At 55.5% G+C, this 15,713-nt stretch overlaps 1 protein-coding gene across 6 annotated transcripts in view; it reads right to left on the bottom strand.

The window, feature by feature from the left end:
* Positions 1-4,762: 4,762 nt before the first annotated feature.
* Positions 4,763-15,713, bottom strand: part of NF2 (NF2, moesin-ezrin-radixin like (MERLIN) tumor suppressor) — a 46,123-nt gene continuing 35,172 nt past the window's right edge. For 3 of the 6 annotated variants that reach the window (XM_005524518.3, XM_088064882.1, XM_014253929.2), the window contains 2 exons: positions 14,393-14,552; positions 4,763-6,117 (listed from right to left, as the gene is read on the bottom strand). In XM_005524518.3, coding sequence (XP_005524575.1) covers positions 6,067-6,117; positions 14,393-14,552 — 211 coding nt within the window. In that variant the 3' untranslated portion in view covers positions 4,763-6,066. Of the gene's footprint in view, positions 6,118-12,664; positions 12,725-14,392; positions 14,553-15,713 lie in introns of all 6 variants that reach the window. The other 3 variants (XM_005524517.3, XM_088064883.1, XM_088064884.1) reach the window with 2 other exon arrangements.

Below are 15,713 nucleotides of genomic sequence, written 5' to 3'. Positions count from 1 at the left end.
TGACATTTTAAAGTCGCTGGCACCGAGCTCTCAGAGGCTCTGGAGGCATCAATCTCCCGGGGCCGGGCTGTCAGGTGGGTATTTAGCGAAATGTTTCCTAAATGAACGCTTGATGGGAGAAGAGGGATGGCTGCAATGTTCCGAGCCACAAGGTTATCCCGGCCGCCGGCTGCCAGCTCCCAGTGCCCGCTGGAAAGCCGGGAAGGGCAGCGGGGAGAGCCTCAGGGGAGGGGTCAGGAGCCTCCTCCCAGCCTGGCCGGGACTGTTCCACACTTGAGAGCAAATCCCACCCGAAACGGGGAAACACCGGGCACAGCTCCAGGCAGCTGCTGTGGGCGGGGAGGGAAGGGGGAACGGGAAAAACTCGGAGAGCTCTGCTGAGTTTGGGTTCTGAAGGGGGGAAAGAATCCTGCCAGGAAAGGAGGCAAGAATTCTGCTTAGAGGGAATTTTCTTTGTGGAAAAACGGCAAAAATTGAGGCTGTTCTTAGCACCCCTCCAAGGGGATGCAGCCCAGGATGCTGAGCCCAGGTGACTCCGCTTGCTCCTGCCAGGAGATGGAGCAGGAAACAACTCCCGGAGATCTCAGTCCAAGGCCCATTAACAGCATCAGAACCGATGTTCTGGACGGAGCAGCCCGCCCAGGGAGGAGCGCCAGAGCACGGGGAGGGATCTGGCGTTTGCCAAAGGGAAGGTGGTGGCTCCTGGAGGGAATTTTGCCTCTGGAGCACCGGGCCTGGCTCTGCTCCCATCCCGCTGCTGGTGCAGAGCCCATGGAGTCTCTCCAGGATGCCGTGACCTGTTGCCCTGGGATGTCCTGTGCTGCCAGGATCCGGTGGTACCCAGTGCCAGGGTGGCCAGAAAGGGGCAGCAGGCACATCCCTGCAGGGCTGTGACAATGCCCAGTGTCCCTGTGGCCGAGCAGAAGGTGATGGCAGTGGCACTCCAGCATTCCTGCTCCGGATCTGAGCCCAGGGCTGGGATGGCAGCACCCCCCTGCCTGGTCCTGCATCCCACCACGATCCCACACCCGCCACACCTCGCCCAAAACCCCACACCCGGCTCCAGGAATTCACCCTCTGCTCGCTGGGGGCTGGAGCAGCTCCACATCCATTTGATTCCACAGCATCCATGTCTTATCCCTTCCCGGGGCTGAGTGGGCAGCTCCGGTCCCAGCCAGGGGTTCCAGCTCTGCAGCTGTGGCTTCCCTGCACAATAAATCCCTGATTAACCCGGCAAAACACGCCGAGCTTGCCAGGTCTCCGTGGGGAGCGGGGTGGCCCTGGGTGCCCGTCCCCATCGAGGCTGCCTCGCCCCTCCCTTCTCCCTCTTAAATTCATTTCCCTCCCCTTTTTTTCTCCCTGGAAGACAAAGGTGGAGAGGCACAGCCAGTGGCACTGTGCCAGCCCTCCCAGGGATGGATGGATGATGGATGGATGGATGATGGATGGATGGATGATGGATGATGGATGGATGATGGATGGATGGATGGATAAGGGATGGATGGATGGATGATGGATGGATGGATGGATGATGGATGGATGATGGATGGATGATGGATGGATGGATGATGGATGAATGGATGATGGATGATGGATGGATGATGGATGGATGGATGGATAAGGGATGGATGGATGGATGATGGATGGATGGATGGATGATGGATGGATGATGGATGGATGATGGATGATGGATGGATGATGGATGGATGGATGATAGATGGATGGATGATGGATGGATGGATGATGGATGGATGATGGATGGATGGATGATGGATGGATGATGGATGGATGATGGATGGATGGATGATGGATGAATGGATGATGGATGATGGATGGATGATGGATGGATGATGGATGATGGATGGATGATGGATGGATGGATGATGGATGGATGATGGATGGATGGATAAGGGATGGATGGATGGATGGATGATGGATGGATGGATGGATGGATGATGGATGGATGATGGATGGATGGATGATGGATGGATGGATGGATGGATGGATGGATGGATGGATGATGGATGGATGATGGATGGATGGATGATGGATGGATGATGGATGGATGGATGATGGATGGATGATGGATGGATGATGGATGGATGATGGATGGATGATGGATGGATGGATGGATGATGGATGGATGGATGGATGGATGATGGATGGATGGATGGATGATGGATGATAGATGATGGATGGATGATGGATGATGGATGGATGATGGATGGATGATGGATGGATGATGGATGGATGATGGATGATGGATGGATGATGGATGGATGGATGGATGGATGGATGGATGGATGATGGATGGATGATGGATGGATGGATGATGGATGGATGATGGATGGATGATGGATGGATGATGGATGGATGGATGGATGATGGATGGATGGATGATGGATGGATGGATGGATGGATGGATGGATGGATGGATGATGGATGATGGATGGATGGATGGATGGATGATGGATGGATGATGGATGGATGGATGATGGATGGATGATGGATGGATGGATGGAGACAGTCACTGGCCGCCATCAGCCAAGGGAGAATGAGGTTCCCATGTCCTCAAGGCACTGTCTGAAGGGAGCAGGATCCAGCTGGATGTGACCTCCGGGAACCTTCCCAGACCTGAGGGTGCCCTGAGCAGCCCGGGATGCCTGGGGGCAGGGCTGGGGTGTCCCATGGGCTGCTCCCCCAGTTCCCACCCCGATGTGGGTGGGCAGAGGGTGACCCTGCAGAGCCCTGGTCCCCCCACCTCCAGCCCATCCTTGTGGTGGCCCTGTGTCCTTGTGCTCCCACCCTTCCCTCGTGCTCCCACCCCCCAGCACGTGCAGGAGCCCCCCAGCCCTTTGCCAGGTCTCCACAGTGACCCCATCCCTTGTCCCCCAAGGTCCCCAAGGCCGGGCAGCACCCCAGGATGCAGGAGCACAGTGGGAAGGATGGAGCAGCAGCCCATGGTGGTGGGGAGGCCACACCAGCAGCCCCTGAGCTGCACAGGCCATCCCTGCCTCAGTTTCCCCACTCACCCCTTCTGCCCATTCCAAGCTCTTTTCCTGAAGGAGCTGCTGGCCAAAGCTGTGCACGTTTTGGGCGGGCTCTGAACCAGCACCCTGACACCCCTCCAGGGCTGCTGGCCCCAGACTTGCCACCCACAGGTCACCCTGTGTCCCCTCTGTCCCTTTCATCCCCAGCTCTCAACATTTTATTCTATTTCTGAGAATAATTAAAAATAGAATTTTGGAAGTTTAGAAGTGAAATAATGTGAGGAGACTTTGGGAACCCCAAAGTGAGGAACTGCTGCCAAAGCACTCAGGTGCTGCCTGGGATTGGCCAAATCCCCAATTTCCTTCCTCAGGAGCCCATGGCTGAGGAAGGGGCTGGGAGAGGTGCATGGCAAAGGATTTTTAATGCTTTCTTTTCCTCGAGCAAAGGCAGCTCACACCAACCCACACCCACTGCTCCTGTTGAGTTCAGTTTGCTAAAAAGGGAAAAAATCGGGGTGAAACTTCCTTTGACAGGAGAGAAACGGTCTGGGATGTGCCAGGGAGGGCGGGCAGGGAGATGGCACCGGGCTGGGAGTGAGAGAGGCAACACTGGGGGTGTGCAGAACTCTGAGTGTGCAAGGCTGGGAGTGTGCAAGGCAAGGCTGGGAGTGTGTGAGGCTGGGAGTGTGTGAGGCTGGGAGTGTGCAGTGCTTTGTGCAGAGCCCCTTGGAGCAGCAGGGATCCCTCTGCCAGAGGTGGATCCATGCTGGATCCATCCCGGGCTTCACCTGGTGTATCTTCAGTGCATCCATCCCTGCACATCCATCCCAGCCCATCCATCCCAGCCCATCCCTCCCTGCACATCCATCCCAGCCCATCCATCCCAGCCCATCCATCCCAGCCCATCCATCCCTGCACATCCATCCCAGCCCATCCATCCCAGCCCATCCATCCCAGCCCATCCATCCCAGCCCATCCATCCCAGCCCATCCATCCCAGCCCATCCATCCCCTGTGCATTCCCAGTTTCTCCCCCTGCCCTGCTGCCCTGTGCTGGGAAAAGCTCTCCTGATGGATTTCAGGATGCAGGTGGTGCAGGTGACACACCAGTTGAATTCCTGTCGCTGGAGGCCGCGTGGGAAATCAGGTCACCCTCCACATCCCCCGCCGGCTGCTTTCAGCCTCGCCAAAATTCCCGTGGGTATCCCGCTGGCATCCCTCTGCCAAAAGAAACCCCCTCCCACCCCCCTCAGCCCCGCTTAAAACAACAAAAACCGGAAAACATCCCCCAGCCCGCCCGCGGGGACGAGCTCCGGTGGAAGCTGCGGTGAATCCCCCGGGATTTTGCTGCCGGGGAGCGCATGAGAAGCGAATCCATCGCCGATCCCGGCGGGGCCGGCGGGCCGGGAACAGCCCCGGGGGTCGCGGCTCGCTGGGCTGGGCCGGTTTCATCCGTGATTAATTATAAAATTGAGGTCAATGCAGCACATTCTTTATTTATTCCAGGCAGGACGGGATCGGGAAGCATCAGGGACGGCAAACAAGGGGCTCAGCCCCTCTGGGCACCCCAAACCTCTCTTCCCTCAAGGAGGGATGAGAAGAGCCCCGAGGGAACCGGGACAGGGGGACCCTGGAGCCCTCCCGATCCCACGGGGGCTGCCGGAGGGATCCCAGCACTGCAGCTGTGCTTCCCATTAATCCCGGCACCGCCAACTGCGGCAGCCGGGCTCGGAGCAGGTTTTCCCAAAGAAAAATCAGCAAAGAAGCCTCAGCTCCCCTCTTAGTGCTGTGAATTTTTATTAAAACAGGAGAAAACAGTTATTCCTTCGGAGTACAACAGTCCAGGGGATGGGAAAGCGGCTGTGCCAGGCCACAGCCATCCGAACCGCAGCCACGTGCGGGGAATCGATCCCAGGCTTTCAATAAACAGGGTTGGGATGGGATTTACTCCACGCCAAGCCCCGGGCTGAGCCTCTGCTGTGGCTGTGGGGCAGGCGAGGAACTGGGGGTCCTGAGGGGATGTGAGGGATCCCCGGGGCAGCACCGGCTCTGCTGGAGGGTAAACGCTGCTGGAAGAGGATTCCAGCTGAAAGGTGCACAAGATTTGGGATGGAGACAGGAAGGGAAGGTCAGGGCATCCCTGTTCCCCCCGCGGGGGGGTCAGAGCAAAGGCACCCGCGATGGGACGGGCAGGAGCAGGCAGCCCCGGGCCCAGCCCGGCATTCCCGGGGGGCTCCGAGGGGCTGGGATGACCCGGGACCCAGGGAAAGCCCAGCCCGGAGCCCCTGGATCCCCCCAGCCTGAAGCTGCCCAGGTTGGTCACAGTTTGCAGGAACAACAAGGTTTCATTTGGTTGGCACTAGCTGTTCTCCCTCTCTCTGTTCCCAGCAGGGAGGAGGAGGAGGAGGAGCCCTTCCTCCCACCTCCTGTCCCCAGGGAAGCAGCCCAGGCTCCCCCCAGCCCCAGGTCCCTGTCCTCCCGCTCCCTGCTCCTCTCCCACCCCAGCGGGCGCCGGGAGAGCCAGCACGACGTTCCTGATTTACAGCACTCCACTGGAACATGCTCGGGATCCTAATGGAGCTCCCGGCACCGCCGCCTGACGGGGCTCCGGGAGCCCAGCAGGGCATCCAGGGCCGGCACCTGGAGCTCCAGACCGGCACAGGGGGCTCCAGAGCCGGCAGGAGAAGGCAATCCAGAGGGGTGACAACACCTCCCAGCAGAGGGAGACCCTCGGGCACACTCCTCTGTTGGCTGCCAGGGTGGGAAGGCACGGCCACAGCCCCGACCCCGGCTCCAGGGAAAAGCCTGGAGGGCCGAGCCTGGAAGCAATGCTAGAAAAATAAGGAAAAAAAGCTGGAAACCCAAGGAAAACGAAGTGTCAGGAGGAGGATGAGCGGCTGCTAAGCTAGAGAACATCACACAGTCCGTGGGCAGCCAGCCCCGAGTCCGTGGGTGTGCAGAGAGGCTGGAGCAGCCGGCGGGGTCCGGGGTGATCCCTCTGGGAGCCCCCGGCCCCGGGACAGGCCCCGGCTGGGCCGAGCCCTTGGGAAGCAGCAGCGGTGCGGAGCAGTTGTTTCCTAGAGCTCCTCGAAGAAGGCCACACGGGACTTGGTGCTCTGCAGGGTGAGCTGGAAGAGAGCAGAGTGGGATCAGGGGGTACCCCAACCTCCCACAGGGCACCCCCAGGAGGGAGCTGCTGCCTGAATCCCTCCGAAAATGCCAGGGAGTGTTGAAGCCCGGGGGTTGCGGAAGCCGGGGTCGTGCAGCCCCCACCACAGCAAGCACAGCCCGAGGAAAAGCGGGGCAGAGACTCCATCAGGGTCACTGGCAGGGCTGAGGCTTCCAGGATGTGGAATATGTGGGAAACTGGATCCAAGGAGCCAGTCCTGGGGCCCCTGACAAGGACGTAGAGGGGGTCTTGGGAAGCTGCAGGAGAAACACCTCAGTGAGCTGAGGGAGAACTCAGCACTCCGACAGCCACCGGACACGTGTCCCCTCTGTCACCAAATGTCCTCTCCAGGCTCACATCCAACCCCATCCCACCACGTGTGATCCATGCAGCCAGCCTGGGATCTCACCTCATCCCACCCCGCTCCATCCGCTGTGCCAGAGGACAGAGCCGGAGAGCCCTCACGCCCAGGACTGTCCTTGCAGGCTCTGCAGGACTCAGAAACCCTTGGAAAGCTTTCCACAGCCATCCCAAAAATAATTCCCTAGGGAGCAGCCGTCAGCCCATTTGCTAACGGGCCAAAGAAGATAAAAGAAATCCTCAGTGGCAGGGAAGAAATCCCAGGATTTACAGACAAGCACTCAGTGGAGTGCAGCGGGAGAAGTGCCACCTTCCAGCCAGCTGCTGGATCACCAGGAGTTTGCCAAAGCAGCCGGCTAATTGCCAGGGCTTCGTTTCAGCTGGATTAAGCACGGTGCCTTCCGCCGGGAATGCCGGTTTTGCTGAAACAGGAATCCTGGGATCACCCTACACTGAGTTAAGCCCCTCAACAGAGCTGTCAGGCACTTCTCCCCCTCCCTGCTTCTCCCCCATGGCTTTTCCTCAGTAATTCCTTCACAGCTCTAATGGCAGTCGGAAAAAAATCTGTATTGCAGAGGAAATTTCTGCAAGGGCTTAATAATCTTTCTTGGCAGCAGCTCCCAGGCCAGGGCTGGCTCTCCTCCTCCTCAGCATCTCCCTGGCTGCTCCAGTGTCCCCTCCCGAGCTGCCTGGAAGGTGGGTGAGGTGGGACAGGGATTCTGTGTGCTACAGGCAGCGTTCTTCCCCTCTAAGGCTGGAGAGGGGGAATAAAAGGAGCAGAGAGCCCCAGGCTGCTGCCACACCCACTGCTGGGGCCATCTGACACGTTCCTGAGTGTGCCAGTGCCTAAAAGGGTCCAAAACAGCTGGAGAAGACACCTGGGACAAGACCTGGAGCAACAGGGTAAGGGGGAATGGCTTCCCACTGCCAGAGGGCAGGGCTGGATGGGATATTGGGCAGGAATTGTTCCCTGGCAGGGTGGGCAGGCCCTGGCACAGGGTGCCCAGAGCAGCTGGGGCTGCCCCTGGATCCCTGGCAGTGCCCAAGGCCAGGCTGGACATTGGGGCTTGGAGCAGCCTGGGACAGTGGGAGGTGTCCCTGCCATGGGAGTGGCACTGGATGGGTTTTAAGGTCCCTTCCAATGGGGACCAGGACCAGGATTAGGGCTGCCCAGCAGCTCCAGGCAGGTGCCCCCTCACATCTGACAGCAGCCAGGCACTGGAATCACCCCAGAGGAAATCAGGGCTGCTCTTCAGTGCACCCTGACTCTCCACTGCCTGTGCCAGGTGGGAAAACTCTCCCCCGCCCTTTTTCCTTCTTTGATTGCTGTTTTCCTCACTGTGGGGTGCAGGCAGGGCTGTCCTTGCTCCCACTGGGAGCACCACACAGACCAGTCCCGAGGGATGCGCTGGGGGAAGATGGGAAGAGCCGAGGGGAGCTCCAGGACTGTCCTGACCCATCCCAGCGGGAGCCTTGGGGGCTGCGGGAGCGCTGGGCACGGGGAGCTCTCTGCAGGGAAATCCCACTCCCTCAACTGGATTTCCTTTCTTTTCTGCACTGGGATGTGAGATCAAACAGGAGAGCACCACCCTGTGCTGGCCTCTCCATCATCTGTTGGGGGGGAAAGCCTCAAACACCTCCAAGAACTCTCCGCAGTCTCCGCATCCCCTTTTCCTGGCCAGGCGAGGAGAAATAAATATCCCTCCCCGTAGCGTAACGCTGTGCAGGGTGATTAAGAGGGAGTTACATCCTCGTCGGTGCGGAGAAAAGGAAAAAAAAATTGATTTACAAGCAGTATTATGATAATCTCCTTCCTGCAGGAGGGGAGGGTGGGCTCCCGATGCTCTACCAGAGCCATCAAGGAGAATTTAGAGGGAGAGAGAGGCAGTGCAATTAAGCGGCCTGAGCTCAAATGAATCAAGATCTGAGGAAGAGAGAGAGGGAAGAGTCCTGCTCCCTGCATCGGGGCTCCTCTGAGCCTGCTGCTACCCAAGGCTGCCGGACTGATTTGATTTAGGAAACACAAACAAACCAAAGCAACCCAATAAGTGGCTGGCAGGCACAGGCGGTTTGGAGCAGGTAACCCAATAACTGCAGACACAGCACTGCTGGGGCTGGGCAAACCCAATCCAGGGAAATCCCCAAGGTTCCTGCAAGCCCCTGGAGCCGGGGCCATCCCCATGCACCAGGGAGGGGAAAGGGCTGCAACTCACACCGAGCTGCTCCCCAGCAGGGAGAGGTTTAGGATGTCTCATTTCCTTGCTGTTTCCTTGTTTATGCTGCAGTATGGCCAGACTGGAGGAGATGGGGACCCTCACCCTGTGCTATGCCAAGATGTTTTCCTGATGCTGGGAAGATCTACAGCCCTTGCTAATCATCATCCAGTGCTCCACACTAAATCCTCTTTATTCCCCACTCGCTGCCCTGGTGCCTTTCTCCATCCCTGCCCACTCCCCAGGCCCACTGGCCAGGTGGACCTTTCAATTCCCACTGTTACTTTTGAACCCAAACCCTATTTTCCTGTGATTCTTCCCATTTCCCCCCCCGCTCCTCTCTCACTCCCACGCTGCCGTTTATTCTCTCCTGAGCACAACTGTCCCCCAGCCCCCGACGCTTTGATGAGCCCATTTGAAAGGAGAAGATGACGCTCCATGTGAAGGAAACGCTTTTCAAAGGCTGCCACAGAAATAGCTGATAGGCCTGACGTTTCCTACTTTCCTCTTGTTCCTTGTAAACAAGGGAAAGAGGCTGCCGTGTCCCAGTTTAACTGCCTGGGAGTTTCACTTCCCAGCTCTGAGGAGAACCGGGAAGAAAATGAATCTGGAAGGGATGTGGTCTGTCACATGTGGGGTGTGTGGGCAACATCCACGTGGGATGAGCCTCCATTCCTCCTGCACTTTGAAAAGGTGTTCCCAGAGCTGCTCTGCCCACTGGGTACCTCCTGGCTCCCAGGTGCCAGGCTGAGTGAGAAGCTGGCAGCCTCACTCATCTGTTCCAACCTCACAGCTCCCAGGGAAATGGGAAACGCCGGTGCTGCTGCTCCTGGGAAGTCCCTCGCTGGTGGTGTGCCCGTTCTGCCTTCCCGTGCAGCTGGAGTTGGGTTATACAGCCCTGCAGGAGACTTAAGAGCACCTCATCCCTGTCCCAGGATCCACAGGGTCGAGGATGGCAGCACAGCCTGCTCTGTCCCACCCAGGCTCCTTCCTTTTGTCCTTCCCAGAGCATTCCTTGTGCTGGTCCCTTCTCTCTGCAAGGGGCACATCCTCCCTTTCTCAACAAACCACTAGAGCAAAACAGACCTATTCCAGGGAATCTGCAGTTCCAGAAGGGGAGAGATGAGGAGGGGAGTCCCCAGGAAGTGACAGGGACCCCACAGGAACTGTGAAATCCTCAAGGGACAGTGAGGCAGTCAGTGTCAGTGATCCCTAGCACGCTGTTTGCCCGGTGCAGGTGGAAAATAGAGGAGGTGTCTGCCCCAGCACCAGCCTCCCAAAATCCTTCCACCTGTCCAGACGATGAAGGAGCCTCCTGACATTTGGGGGTGGCACATCCTGTCTGCCTGATGAGACACTCAGGCAGCAGTGCCATCACCAGCCACCAGTGTCCTCACAAGGACAGACCACAGCCTATCCCAAAGGTGGCAGGAGGGAAGACAAGGCTGCAGAAGTTCCCCTGGCTCTGCCCCACTCACCCTTCTGTGCTTCCAGCTGGAAGTGTTCATTGCCTAAATCCAAAGGGGACCTTAAAGTTCATCCCAATCCACCCCCTGCCACAGTCAGGGACACCTGCCACTATCCAAGGGTGCTCCAAGCCCTATCCAACCTGGCCTTGGACACTTCCAGGGATCCAAGGGCAGCCACAGTTGCTCTGGGCACCCTGTGCCAGGGCCTCTCCACTCTCCCAAGGAGGAATTATTTCCCAATATCCCATCTATATCTATATATCTATATATCTATATCTCTATCTTTCCCAATATCTCACTCTGGCAGCGGGAAGCCATTCCCTGTGTCCTGTCCCTCCATGCCTTTTCCCAAGTCCCTCTCCAGCTCTCATTTAGGTACTGGGAGGGGCTCTGACATCTCCCTGGAGCCTTCTCCAGCCTGAACACCCTCAGCTCAGACCTCAAAGCATCTCCACAATGATCATTATCCAAGCCAAGGACAAACACTGCACCACGTCCAGGATCAGAGCCAGGATCAGAGCCAGCAGGATCTGCATGGTCCCCATGGGCCTCACAAGTGATCTCCTGGGACTGAGCTCAAGCCCTGGAGAAGCTGCTCTCAGCCACGTGAGAGCCTGGCAGGAGAGGCCAAGGCTGCCTATGGAAGGACCAGAGGCTCAACGACAAAGCTGCTTGTCTGGGAACAGGCGTGGAGATTTGCTCCTTGCCTGGATACTTCAAAGGGCTTAAATCCCAGTAAATAAGCATGACTGTGCAAGAAGAAAGCAACTGGAATCAAAGACCTGATTGTGTTTTAGCAGCCTGTCCTAGGAGCTTTCCTGCAGCAGAAGAGATGAGGAAGAAGTGAGTTTTTCACCCTCTACCACAGCCTAAGTGACAAACCCTCCTGAATCAGAGCCAGCTGGAGCCACAACACCAGCCCACGGCAGGGAGCTACGGAGAAGGGAGAGCAGCTTCCAGATGAGGTGTCTGTGCTGTGCCCACAGAGCTCATAAAAAGGGATTAGCATGTTAACCACGTAATTAAACATGAAAAACTTAGCAGGCGCCTTCAAAGGCGGGCACCAAACCCCAGAGGTCACACTGCAGCGCTCGCTGTGCAGCTGCTTTAATTATGGGGGCTCCTCCTGGGCACTGGAGTGCTCCCAGCTGCTGCAAGAGTCTTCTCACAAACTGCCAGGGCTCCATTTCACCTCCTTGTGCTGGAGATTTCCACAAGTAGATGGATTTCACCCCAAATTTACCTGCCATAGAGCTCTTCAAGCCAGGTGGGATTGGTTTCATCCATGACCAGTCTGTCTGGAGACATCCAACACCTCCCCCAAGGTGGCCCAGATCTGCAGGGTCATCCCTTTTAGCCTCTTCCCCATGGAAGTGCTTAACAATGATTTTTGTTTCTGGGGAACACCTTCAGCTCCCCAGAGCTGGCACAGACCCCAAGCTCCAGGGATTTACAGCCCCTGGAATGGCTGGTGCAGTGAAGAGCAGCACAGCCCTGTGCTAAGTCGTCCTGGGTAAAACAACCTCCTGCCTCTGCTCCCAAGCTCCAGAAGTGCTGGGGAATTGCTCAATCTTTTCCAAAAGCATTTCCCACCAGCTCTGTCATCCGTGACTGTGGTATCCCAGTACTTCCCTGAGTGCCACCAACTCCAAGCTCCTGAAAGCCTGTGGCTGTGCAAGAAGCTTGCCCCAGGGCAGAGCAGGAAAGCTTCCCCAAACTTACCTCCCAAAGGAGGGAGTGCTCAGCACATACAGCCTGTGGATTGAGGGCAAATCCTTGGAGGAAAGCCGGCTCCAGGAATAAGAGATGTGGCATTTACAGGGCAGGACCCGACAGGCGGGAGGAGGCAGAGGCAGTGCAGGGAGAAGGACAACTCCTGTCCCCAGGTGTGCTGGTGACCTTCCCCTGGCACAAGAGCCACCTGCAGACACCAGCTGTCCTCAATTCTCTGCTTTACCTTCCTGGGATGCTTCTCAAACAGGCAGAGCATCCTCGTGCTGCTCCGCTCCGAGACGGAGCTGTGCATTTTTAGCCTGTTTTGACAGTGTTGGCAGCACTGATGGGGTTTGGCTGTTTGTTTGGGGTATTTTTTTCTACATCCCGAATTGCTTTCTGCAACAAACAAGGGGGGAAGGTGCTGGTTTACTTCATTAAAGGAATCTTCAAAGGCTGCCCTGCACCTTCGATAGATTCCCAACCACCGGTGCAAAAACAGGCGTGCTGAATTATTTAAGTACCTCCACCTGAACTCCTCCTCTGAGGTTGCCAACTCAACTTCTGCCAAGAACGAAGCTTCCCAGAATGAAGGGAGGATCAGGTGTAGGAACAAATGCAGGGAGGCTGGGAGTGCTCCTGAGGGTGGGAGAGCCGGGCTGGACAGGTGACCACGGTCCCGCTGGAGCGCAGGCAAGCTCATGCACGGGTTAGTGCCACAGCCAGATCCCAGCACCCCCACGCAGAGTACCTTGGAATAACCTACTTGGAATTCTCAAATGCAGATAGGTCTTCTGCCCTGGGCTTGAGGCTAAACCAGCAAAATAAAACGAACAACAAATAATAATAATAATCCTCGTGTGTGTGATACAAGGGCAGGTGATTTTTGGGATCTTAGGGCTTGCCCGGAGCAATCAGCAGCTCCTGGGTGAGGCAGAGGGTTGGTGCCATTGAAGTATTGCTGGACTGATATCCCATTCCCAGTGCCCTGTGTTTCCTTGCCTTCACCAGGCAAAGACAAAAGCCCTGCTGACCTCCCTGAGCAGAGCAGGCTGTAATTTCCCTCTGATGTCTCCACTAATAGTTTATTATTTGGGAACCTTTGCTCCTTGTTGAGATGCAGCAGCCGGGCAGCCCCTGCTGCCTTCGGAAGGGAGGGGACAGCACAAGACTCCATCTTCAAAGGGAGGCAAGTGATGGCACTGTGACAAGCCCTGACAGACATGGAAATGATGGCCCAGCCACCCTCTTTAAGGAAGACAAATGGGACCATCAGATCTCTATGAACTTCTCTCTATCAGAAGTGAAAATTTAGCAGTTTCTGTTTAAACCAAGAATTTGGAACACAGAGACAAATCCTACCAAAACCTACTGGGAGCAGAAACGCCTCCAGATTCTACAATGACAAAAGGGGTTGTGAAGATTTTTATTTTCTCTGCTCTAGTGTGACAGGAACCTGAATAGCTCCAGGCCAGCACGGGGAAACTGGTGAGTGAGCCCCGCTAGATTCATTTTCCTGCCCCAATTCAGTGATCACAAACTCCCAGCCATGAAAGTCGGCAAGAACTGGTATTTCCAAATCCTTTCAGACATAACTCTTAGCTGGGAGTAGTAAAGAGAGCAGGATTTGTTTTTCAAGCCTGCAGTTGTCACCACAGCCTGCATCCCATGCTGTACGCATTTCCGAATCCTTCCCGAGGACAGCTGCTAGCGGAAAACCAGCCAGGAAAAAGCCTTTGCAGGGAAAAAAGCCTTTGCAGGTGAGTGGGGCTGACCACCACCATCCAAATCCATCGAGGATGTGCCCCCAGCCCCTCGTTACAGAGCCCAGCACTGAGGCAAAGGGAACAGATGGGGTGTAGAAATAAAGAAGTGGTTTTGTTGTGAGATTTCAGGTGAGCCCCGGGTCAGCAGACCCAGGCAGCCTCAATTTTTGGCTGAAGTTCCTCGTGTCAGCCCCATTTCAGGAGGCAGGCGGCTCCAGGGAGCAGAGGTCTCACACCCCCTGCCAGCAAAGGCTTTGCTGTTAGTGACTGAAGCTGCACTATGGGTTTTTCTAGAGAGATTAAAAGAGAGCAAGAGCTTTTGGCTTTTTCCAGAGAGCTCCTAAGCCAGGAGTATTTCTGCCCTCATTATTCACCAGCCAAGCTCAGTGCTCGCAGGGAACGGCTGCAATAGGCAGGGAGGGCTTTTCCTGTTCACTAGGGATGCAGAGTCCCTCCAACAACATCCTTGTACAGTTTCTAAGGTTCAGCAAGACCTTCAGCCCTGGAGACCTTCACATCCCTTCCCACAGCACTGGAGAGACCAGGCTGGGAAAGGACACCAGGTCCACCAAAAGCTGGAATTCTCTGACCAAAGCTAAGCAGCTGGGGAAGAAAGCCTAGATCCAACAATTTTATTACCAAAAGCAGGGCGACTTTAGGGCTCTTTTTAAAGAGTTTCATCAGGGGAGATACAAACTGGGACCCTCTGATACCTTTTTAATAGTGTTGTGCTTGCTGTTTCCCCGGCTGGAGTTCTCATTGTGCAAAATATCCAGAGCTGTCTCTCTCTCCTTGAGCTTCAGTGCCTCAATTTCTGTCTTCAGCTCGTTGAGCTGCTCCTGCAGGTGCTTGCTCTTCTCCATGTACTCCACCCTAACACACACACAGAACAGCCCTGGGTTAGCACTGACCAGCTGCATGTGCTGATGTGACACCTGATAACAGAACTGTAACAGAAACAGCTCTTCTTCATTATTTTTAGCATGTGGAACTGATAATATCAGTTTATAGCACACAGTGAGCTACTCGGAGCAATTATTTGTTCCTTATTGAAGGGGGCCCAAACAGCCAACCCAGCAATAAAAGTGTAAGTTACATTATTATACAAAATTAAACCCAAGCTGGGTGGTATTTTAAGTCTCCCAATTTGCAAGTGAAGCTGAAAGAGGTTTACACCACACAGTGGTTTAAGCAGCTACTCAGGAGAGCTCTACACCCCTGCACCCCTTCCCAAACCTGCTCCACAACCCAAATACACAATTTTTTCCATGAGGAAGGACCCTGATGTACTGACTTGTCACGTTTTAGAGGGATTTAGCTGGTAAACTGTGGGAGCAAGTGCTGTCCCCAAAATATCAGGTATCTTGTAGACACAGAGCATCCCTGGCAGAGAGAAAGCCTCCCCCCCAAAAAAAAAAAAGAAAGAAAAGTAAAAAGCCAACCCCCAAAGCTATTCCCAGGACTCATCCTGAACTGCCTTCCACAATGAAAAATCAACTGGAAAAATCACCCCATGAGTTTTGTACCTGTGATTAACCCCCTGAGGCAGGTCAGAGGGCCAGCAGGGTAATAGGAATCCTTTCCAGTGCCAAAATTTGTAGAGGTTTATCCCAGCACCCGAGGAAAGAGAACAGCCCCAGAGAAGACAGGAAAAGCATCCTATTGCTTTCAGCATTTGGCAGAGGCAGCTCTCCCTGCTCAGGAGAGCAGGATGACCTAGATAGCAACCTGGGTACAGAACCGGGAATTATCCTGTTATTTTCAGCTTCTATCTTTTTCCTTCTGGCTTTGGGAAAAGTTTTTAAAAGTTCTTAATCTCCTGTCTCTAGGTCTGTGATTTCATAGATGGGAGAGGGCACCGAGCAGAGACAAACCAAAGGACCCTCTGGGATCCAGGGGTGTGTCATTCCAGCCTCGGGAGGTTTTGGCCATAGTGGGATGACAGAGCCATTGTGGCTTTGATCTACGACCCAATCGATGAACAAAGCACATCATTACTACAGAGATTAAAATCTGATCTGCTTTGATTTCTGC

The sequence above is a fragment of the Pseudopodoces humilis genome, chromosome 20, assembly GCF_049639895.1.
Source record: "Pseudopodoces humilis isolate 2021_Gansu_Grassland_sample_001 chromosome 20, ASM4963989v1, whole genome shotgun sequence".
NCBI lineage: Eukaryota > Metazoa > Chordata > Aves > Passeriformes > Paridae > Pseudopodoces > Pseudopodoces humilis.
The sequence above is the reverse complement of the archived record's forward strand: the minus strand, read 5'-3'. Positions and strand labels throughout refer to the sequence as shown.